This window comes from Diuraphis noxia, unplaced genomic scaffold (genome assembly GCF_037042655.1).
Source record: "Diuraphis noxia isolate RWA-SAM2 unplaced genomic scaffold, SU_Dnox_SAM2 contig0005, whole genome shotgun sequence".
Lineage (NCBI taxonomy): Eukaryota > Metazoa > Arthropoda > Insecta > Hemiptera > Aphididae > Diuraphis > Diuraphis noxia.
This window is the reverse complement of record NW_028301715.1, coordinates 43,677,353-43,686,713: the sequence shown is the minus strand read 5'-3', so window position 1 is coordinate 43,686,713 and position 9,361 is coordinate 43,677,353. Positions and strand designations below refer to the sequence as shown.

The following is a 9,361-nucleotide window of genomic DNA, read 5'->3' as shown; positions in this document are numbered from 1 at the left end:
AATATTTAATGTTTTGGCCGTGCTTGTATTTCTTATAAAAAAAATATACTATAATTTCTGATTTGTAAAATTATAGGTATTTTGAAAAACAATCAAATGTTTAGAATTACAATATTATTAGTTTTATTTTTCAATATTCAAAACGTATATTATTGTACGAAGTAAATTATAAATATTGACTGTTATTGTAACATAAAATGGATTTAATAATTACAAATTACAGTAACATATTAATAATACTTAATAAGTAACAGTATAGTAACTAAGAAATAATAACAATACAAATATTTATATAGTATATTCGTATATTATCAAAATACAAAAATTATAGACTGTTAATCTATAATTGTTGTAAAAAAGATTGAATAAATTACAATAATTACATATTATAAACATATAGTTTGCTACTATTTAAGAGGACGTGATACCCGCATGTGTTGTCTCTGTCTTACAAGTGCATTATATAGTAAATTTTACGTTCAGCAGAACACGTGTAGCTCCGTTTGTTTAAAAATTAGAGTAAATTGACCTCTTATAAAATTTAAAGGTATGATTGTTATCTAGTCAACCTCATATTGCTTTTTAATATATTTAAATTTTAAAGGAAGTTATGAGTATTTTAAGATGCACAAAAAATTCACAATTTTAAAATACTCATAACTCGCTTTAAATTTGATATAAAATAAAAAGCATATGAGATTGTCTAGATAATAATCTTACCTTTAAATTTTATAAGAGGTTAGTTCACTCTAATTTTTAAGTTAATGGAGCTACACGTGTTCTGCTGAGCGAAAAATGTACCATGTTACGCATTTGTAAGACGGCGACAACACATGCGGGTATCACATTCTCTTAAGAGTTTTTAGTGAATATTTATCACAATTAATTTTTACCCTGTACAAGAATAAGATCAAAGGTTATTTTGATTTCATTTTAGTTATTACATTTTAGAATCGATCAAACAAATTCGTTAACAAAAATCTTATACAAAATAAAATGTTTATTTCAAGTTATAATAATCATTTAAATATGTTCATTATTTCAGTTCATTGTTTAGATATGTTGGTTGATAATACAATACATTACACATCAATTATTATAATTGACCTCGATTGATATTATTTACTAAGTTATCAGAAAATGAAAAATAACTAAAAATTATAAAACACATAGCTGCATTATGTATTGTTACATTAATTTGCATACTTTAGGTTTATTATGTAAAAATAATATATATATTTTTTTAAATAAATGTACAAATCTTATATATATATAATTATATAACACATTGGAACTTTATAATAATACTACTTAAAAGTTATTCTAGTATAGTTCTATCTTTACAAACTAACTCAATTTAGACTAAGACATTATTAGAATAATAAAAAGTTAAACAATTAATAATAGGTAATAATAATATATTAATAAAAGTATATTTAAAAATAATAATTTTATAGAAATATCAATGATAACACATTTTTATAATTAATTTGATTTGTAATACCTATTAGCCACTTTCAAGTCTTACCATAAGCATTTTTTTTTTCATAATATCCACAAGTTGTAGACAATAATTATGTATATAAAAATAATTCAAATTTTGTAACAAATACTTATAAAATATTTGATTTTTTTTAAACTAAGGCTGTTAAAGCACTGTGCAAAAGAATATACAAAGAAACATTAAAAATGTAATTATAGAATACTAATAATCTTTGGTTGAGAGAAGTAATGTTAATGTAACTAAGCAGTAAAAAATTATATGGGTTTTCTTTTTAATAAATCTCTCTATAATAATATACAATTTTTTGTCTATAAAGATGTAATAAAGTTTTGAATTCAATCTTGAACCAAATATGTGAAATCAGTTATTTCTATATTTAACTTTATTTTATTGAAACTCAAACAAAACATTAACTATATACTGTAATATTTATAGTGTTAAGTTCAGCAGTCTTAACAGTAAACAGAATAATAATTAAAGAACAATAATAAATAATACTATTTGCTAGTTTATAAATAACTAAATATTAAAATACACTAAATGAATGTTTTAAATATACTTATTAAACTTATTCAGAATGTACAATCAGTTACTTATATACCTATGTACTTAATTTAAAGAAATTTAACTATTTATAAAAATTTATAAAACACTTTTTAATATTTATTGTGGAAGGAATGTATATGTATATTGTATATATATATTAAGAATTTTATTTTAATCAAAACGTAAAAGGCAAATGGAATATTTCTATTGAATATAACACAACTTTTTATAAAAAAAATATGTAGTTAATAGATAAATAGCGTTAAAATGAATCTTCAAGTGTATACTATATTATTAAATCTATGTATCATTGAATACAACCTCAGTAAAAGTAAAGGCCACATAAAATAAATGTAAATGCATTATGCTACAAAATATTCATTACTCTTTAGCTAATATAAAAATATTATTAACTAATATAACAATTACATTATTTATAGTTAAATATCTGTGATTAAGTATTGCTCATAACATTTTAATTAACATAATATTAGGTAAAATTATTAATGGCATTATTTGTTATTATATTTGATTATTTTTATCTATTTATAAGTTCACAAAGCTGTGACATTAGAGCTTTTTATTGAAGAGTTATTAATTTTAACTAATCCTTTATCTGAGTCCACTCTAAAATCAAAAAAAAAAAAAAATATATATATATATGTATATATTAATACTTTATAAGTATAAAATGTATTAACATTATATATTATAAATTAGAACAATGTGAAAATGTCTTAAGTTAAAAGAATTATTATAAAATGTGTAATCTATGATTTAATTTGTAAAAAATACTACTAACAGATATTTTATTTTTAAAGTAAGTATTAGAATTGGGAACAGTTTTTATATAAAATATTTTTTTAAGTTAAATTTAATTTGTGTACAATGGCACTAGAACTTTATTTAATAAAATTTCTAATATGGCTATATGGCTACATATTAGTTAGAAAGACAACATAATATATAGTATTAACTGTGTCGTGACTATTAGACTTATTGTTTTACCTTTTTGATTTGTCACTGGATTTTTCTAATTTTTCTAGGCGCTCATTTATCAATGACAATTGAGAACTATCATTCTGTAAAAAATTGTATTTAGTGATATTTGTTCACAGCAAAATAATTTTTTTGTAAAAATTGCTTACAGTAATTATGTTTTTATTAGCATTATTAAATGAATTTAACTTTGACTCTAATGCTTGTTCCATTAGTTTATGTGCATCTCTTATTTCTTGAACAATACCTAAACAAAAATAACAAATTATTATTTATGTACCTAACTGAAAATAGATTACATACGTCTACATAGGAAGATGAACTAATATAATTCAGTAGGGATGAGATGAATGTTTTGATGTTAATGACATGTAATGTAGATATGATATAAAATAGACAAAGTAGTGTATAACATACAGCTGTTATGAATCAATGAGGGTACTAAATGAAATTTTGTGTATTAAAGTTAACCTATCATTATAAATCAAACTTATTTGAATGTGAATCTACATTATTATTATTACCAGTGTTAGGGATGTCACTTTTTTTGGTAATTGAATTAAATTACTAATTAATTTTCAAAATTGTAACTAAGTTACTCTTAAGTTACTTTTTATGGGGTAAGTTAAGTCACATTTCTTTTAAGTTAAGAATTAACTTAATTACAATAGAAGTTACTTTTTTAAAAGTAATATTTATTATGTCAAATAAACAATAAGATTAGGTATAAGAAAAATATCAATTTAATTTATAAATAAAAATACTAAATACTTATATGACATCAAGTTAGACAAGTTATAATATTCACATATATATATTGATATATACATAATAAAATATCAATAATTTTTGATAATATTAAAAGAAAAAAAAAGTAACGAGTAGTTTTGTAACATTACTACCAAAAAGTAATTTAAATTATGTATAAACAGTAACTTGTAACCTAACTTTATTCCCAACACTGATTATTACCAAAACTTTTAGTTATTAATTTTATTAAACGAGTAATGGTTGAGAAAATAACCTATATAAAAGACTAAATTCAGTGCCTCTTCATATTAAATATTAAAATTACTTGTAATAGATCCAGGATCTGTACAACCACATTTGTCATTATTTTTACTTGATATATCCAATTTTAAATTTCTCAATTCAATTTTTACTAATTCTAATTCATTAGCTAGCCTCTGATTATCTTTTTTCAGTTCTGCCACTTCATTAGCATAGTAGGTATCATACGATCCTTGGTCTGATTCACTGCTAAGTAGTTCAAATTTATCATCTTGGTTATTTAAACCTGGATCACTATGTGTGCGTTTCATTTCAGATTCATTGTCTGCAATATTAATAGGAGGTAAACTAGTAAATTGATCTCTGGATGACATATGTTGGCTGGGTTCTAGATATTCTCTGCCAACACCAACTGACACGTAGGGTTGATAAATGGGATACAAGGTATGGAAGCGTGGGTCGATAGGTATATTAACTGGAACAGGATAACCACATACAGCAGAGTCTGACATTGTAGGATATAATCGTTGATTGGAGTGATTCCACTGGTGTGGAGAGAATTCAGATATTTGTTCATTACAACTTGGTGGCCGACTTTCGACCTTTGAATAATTTCTTGATCTCAAAGGTTTGGGTTTTTTTGTACTGTTATAGTGGTTTCTATTATTAGCAGAAGCTCTTTCAAAATTATAGTCAGACAAATTGGTTCTGAAATTAAAAGAATTCACACTAAAATATAAATAAATACATAGATTAAATTGAAGTCAGTTTTATTACAGTACAATTATTACCTGTTAGAGTTGAACATTTTATATTTATGTTAAAACAATAAAATCCAAATTTGTCAACTCATAACTAGAAATCAAATAATAACTCAAAATTTCTAATGAATCATTTTAATAATAATTATATTAAATTAACTGATAATGTGTGATGATAATAATTATGATAACACAGTTAATGGTAATGACAAAGAAAAATATAAATTATACAGTAGGTACACATATATATTGCATACTATTTATGAATATTAACTTATATAACGATGAGACCCGTAAGTCAGTTAATGATTAATGAACCTTAACATTAATTAGTAAAAATAAAGCTTACAAAATTATATTAATAGAAAGAACTTCAATAAAAATTAACAGAAAAAATGCGAATAATGTATTTTATTTATCCTAATCAATTTGTTATTATGTGTGAACTAAAAAATTTAATTTAATTTTTACTTCTCTCAGAAGAAAAACAATTGAATTAATATTTGTTACTAAAAATGTCTTAATAAAAGGAGTAATAATTGATTTGATGTGAATAAAAAAATAGTAGTGTATGATAAGTGATGACTAGATATTTATTAAAAATATACAATTTATTATATTCTTAATTCTTATTTAAACAAGGCAGATAAATAATTAGACATATGATTCCATAAATTATAGTTGATTATAAAATGTATACTGTAAAAACTATAGGGGAAAAACTTATTATACCTATATATTAATAATAGAAACAAGTATCTATAGCAACAAATCTTACAAAAGCCACAATTGTTTTATGTTTATTATAAATTGGTTACCTATGTTATGAGAATCTAAATACAAAAAATGGATTCTTTATTTTTTCATAAATTGATTTATGAACAATAAAGCAGACAAAAAATTTTAAATTGTAGCTAGTCTCATTAAATTTATAATAGATTATTTAATATTTATTAAGGTACATTAAATTATTATGTAATATAAAAATTATCTTTATTATTATTTTTTAATTTGAGCAACTATTATAATAATAATATAATGTTATGATTGAATAAAAAAAAAAAATCAATTGCTGAATGTACTTTTTTTGGTAACAAAAATATTATAGCTTAATATGGCCGATGAGATCAATAATCAATAAAAATTATAAAACTAAAAATAACCATACAATAAATGACATGTAAAATCTAGTTTCCTAAGATGTTTAAATTGTATTATTATAGTTTAGTAAATTACAATTATATTATTGTGTTCAGAGATTATAATAATTTAAAATATGACTCAAACATCTTAGCATACTCTGTATTAAAACAAAATAATATAACAAGACAGAATTTTACTATAAGCCAAAATATTAAGTCAACTTTTTGCTAATAACACAATATTTATGTATTTATAATTAATTATTATATATTTATAATCTAGTATAACATTAGTAAAACAGCAACAACAATAACAACAATAATATTTATAATAATAAAAATAACATAAAAGTGAAAATCTAATTAATGATACCAAACATTATAAATAAATTAAAAATCAATATTTTATAGCTTATTATTGACTTACATGAACACAATTATAATAAGGATTATCTTTCTAGTGCTTAAATATTTACTAGTTTAGGGACGGATTTACATCATTAATGACCCTTGTGAACTTTTTGCTTTTAATGCATAAGCAATACTTTTTTTAAGTACATTTAAATACTTCATGAATCATTCTAATTGTGAAATCAAATATCAATACAATAGATATTATCTAGTGAAAATGAATGTTCAACAATAAAAAATAGCTGATACGACAAATATACACTAGTAATACTGTTATAAAAAATTATTTGTATATATGTTTGTTTGGATATTGATGAATTATTTAAAAAAGTATTCCTCATGACCTCAGAAGTGCTATAGGTTATGTTTAGTACAATTATTTTAATAACTTTACATACTTCCATATAATTGCATAGGGTATTTTGAGTATTCGTGTGACTCACGGACCACGGTGATAGTATCTAGAACTTTCTAGAAGAGATAAACAAATAGTGGTGTAAATTACACCATGTAATGCTGCTGTCTTTAGATATTCATGGGCTAGCTTTGCATATAAGCATTGCCTATAAATTAATTATAAATATAGTATATATAAGAAGAGTATTTAGTATTTATAGAACTTTCTAGAACAAATTGACTCTAATAAATAATTTGAACACAATTTCATGTTAATTATCATGGGGTATAGTAAATATATACAAGAGAACTCTATATGCTGATTGTATTAAGTTCAAATATCTACTTTAATGTACTGCCTTACAACCAAATAGTGATCATGTTCACTATATAATAAATATATAAATGTGTTTAGTTAAAAGAAGCTAAAAATATTTAATTTTGTGGAACTAATAATAATTAATATAGTTGGCTATTTCATTATGTGTTAATTTATTTAGATTAGCTATCATATAATATTGTAGTTGTAGTATCTGCATTATATACTATATAATAGACAAGTTTAACTAATTCAGATTCAATGTTTTTTTACTAAAATAATAAATGTTTAAATTTTAGTGACAAATTTGTAAAATTTGGTATTTAAAGTTATAAAATATAAATTTGTACTATCTGAGCAATATCAACATTATGATAAAATGTAATTTTAAGCTCAACCTTAATTGTTGAATTATAAATATAATATTTTACTTGCTCTTTTTTAAATTTTTTGTATTTTTTACACCATACTCTGAACATAAGCACCAAGGTGTTAAAGTCTTATTACATTTTAATTCTACATCTAATACTAGTGTAGGTACACCATCTATGAGCAATTCATGTTTCTTTTTTACAAAATAGTTAACATTATGTAATCCAGTGTGTCTATCACGTTTTCTTGTAACCTCACGTTGGTTATAGCATTTTGTCATATCGCGTTTTCTAACAGTTCGATCATGATTGTGTCTGAAAAAAAAAACATTTCTTATTTAAAATATGTATGATTATACAAATTGATTATTCTACCTGAATGTACTTGATGTGCCTGTTGTTAAATTTCCTGGTCTATGAATACCTATCTTAGCTTCCTTAAGACGTAAATAGAACTCATCATCTTCAAGTCCCCAACCCCAATAATTGTTACTTAAGCCATCAATTTGTTTAAAGTCTTCTCTATTGAAATTATAAAGATGCCAATAAATCAATTAATTATTTAAATATAAAATATAAATAACATACTTGGTAATAAGTAGAATACCACCTACAAATGAAGCATAATGGTATCGTGGATGTAAATGAGGTGCAGCTATGTGGTTAACATGGCCAGTTGGAGGATAATGATAGTTGAGTGCGGGGTTAAGAGGTAATAGATCAACATCATGCATAGCTATATAATCAATCATGCTGTATGTTGACATTATTTCTTTAAACCCAGCATTGATCAATGAACCTCTGTTAAAACGGTACTGATCAACCTGAATAGTATATAAAAAAGAATATTTTTATACTTTTAATCACATTTGAATAACAGTTTGATTACTTGGTTGATGACAAATATCTCATGGTTTACATCTTGGTTTTTAAGGAATGAATGAATATGTGGCACAAATGCTAGGAGCTCATCAAACCTGTCTCTAAATGGTATAATGACTCCAAGTTTATTGCCCTTAAAAATAGTAGAAGCCTGCTCTCGTAATCGTATATTTCCGCCATTCTCAAGTTCTCCTAAAAAATAATTCAAGTACCTATTAAAAATAAAAATTAACACTAAATATTTAACATTTCACAGACGCTCATCAGATAGTAATAATAACTTCGTAAAACAGGTACTTACGCACATATAGCAGTGACAATAATAGAGTGATTACCAAAGTGAGTATGATTCCAATTAATAAAATTTTTGCTTTAAACATCATGATTATGAAATTTGTACTAAAGATTATGTTACTACATTCATAACTCTGTTAGTAACATGGAACCAGGAACATTGGAATTGATATACGACCATCAAAATAAGAATTTATAAAATTGTTTACCTAATTGATTGTAATTAGCACTTATATTTAAAATTTAAATTAGTCCTATTTCAATTCTACTGAAAGTACATTTAACCCGATAGAAACTTTTAGTAATTAATTCTTCGATCATTGTAAATTAAAAAAATTTTTCCTAATAGAGAAAAAATTAATTTAAATTGATTCATTCAATTTAATATTCAATCATTTCAGACGTCTTCCAGAGTCCTGACGAAAAATATTCAAACATTGATAAAAAAATAAATTCTAACAAAATAGATAACAATTCATAACAAAATATAATTTGTTATTAACCTAACTAACCAAAGTCCCGATTTAAGGTAGGTATAAGGTATGAAACATTATGGTAACTGTAAAATAACAAATTGTCTTCCATGAAATAAAATAAATCTCCCAAGCCAAAGCCATAAAGTGCTTATGTTGTAATCTAACCTCAAAAATAAATTCATTTTCAATATTAGGTTGTTAACATTTTGGCGGCAAAACAATTATTGCATTGTTATTTGCTATTCCTTA

The 9,361-nt window shown here is 23.3% G+C and overlaps 2 protein-coding genes across 3 annotated transcripts; both read right to left on the bottom strand.

Moving 5' to 3' along the window:
- Positions 1-182: 182 nt before the first annotated feature.
- On the bottom strand, positions 183-4,982 carry LOC107164429 (uncharacterized). Of its 2 annotated transcripts, none has more exons than XM_015512255.2 (5): positions 4,852-4,982; positions 4,125-4,768; positions 3,199-3,296; positions 3,059-3,132; positions 183-2,677 (listed from the first exon to the last, which is right to left on the bottom strand). In XM_015512255.2, exons 1-5 carry the CDS (start codon positions 4,866-4,868, stop codon positions 2,605-2,607), a joined length of 906 nt encoding a protein of 301 aa, XP_015367741.1. In that variant the 5' UTR covers positions 4,869-4,982; the 3' UTR covers positions 183-2,604. The 2 variants fall into 2 exon arrangements, with proteins under 2 accessions (XP_015367741.1, XP_015367740.1); XM_015512254.2 differs by having other exon boundaries at positions 4,125-4,789; positions 4,852-4,967.
- A 1,160-nt stretch (positions 4,983-6,142) lies between these two features.
- Positions 6,143-9,069, bottom strand: beta4GalT7 (beta-1,4-galactosyltransferase 7). Its single transcript, XM_015512250.2, has 5 exons — positions 8,644-9,069; positions 8,350-8,534; positions 8,049-8,284; positions 7,836-7,982; positions 6,143-7,775 (listed from the first exon to the last, which is right to left on the bottom strand). The coding sequence occupies exons 1-5, from the start codon at positions 8,723-8,725 to the stop codon at positions 7,517-7,519; spliced, it is 909 nt and encodes a 302-aa protein (XP_015367736.1). The 5' UTR covers positions 8,726-9,069; the 3' UTR covers positions 6,143-7,516.
- Between the last annotated feature and the right edge of the window lie 292 nt (positions 9,070-9,361).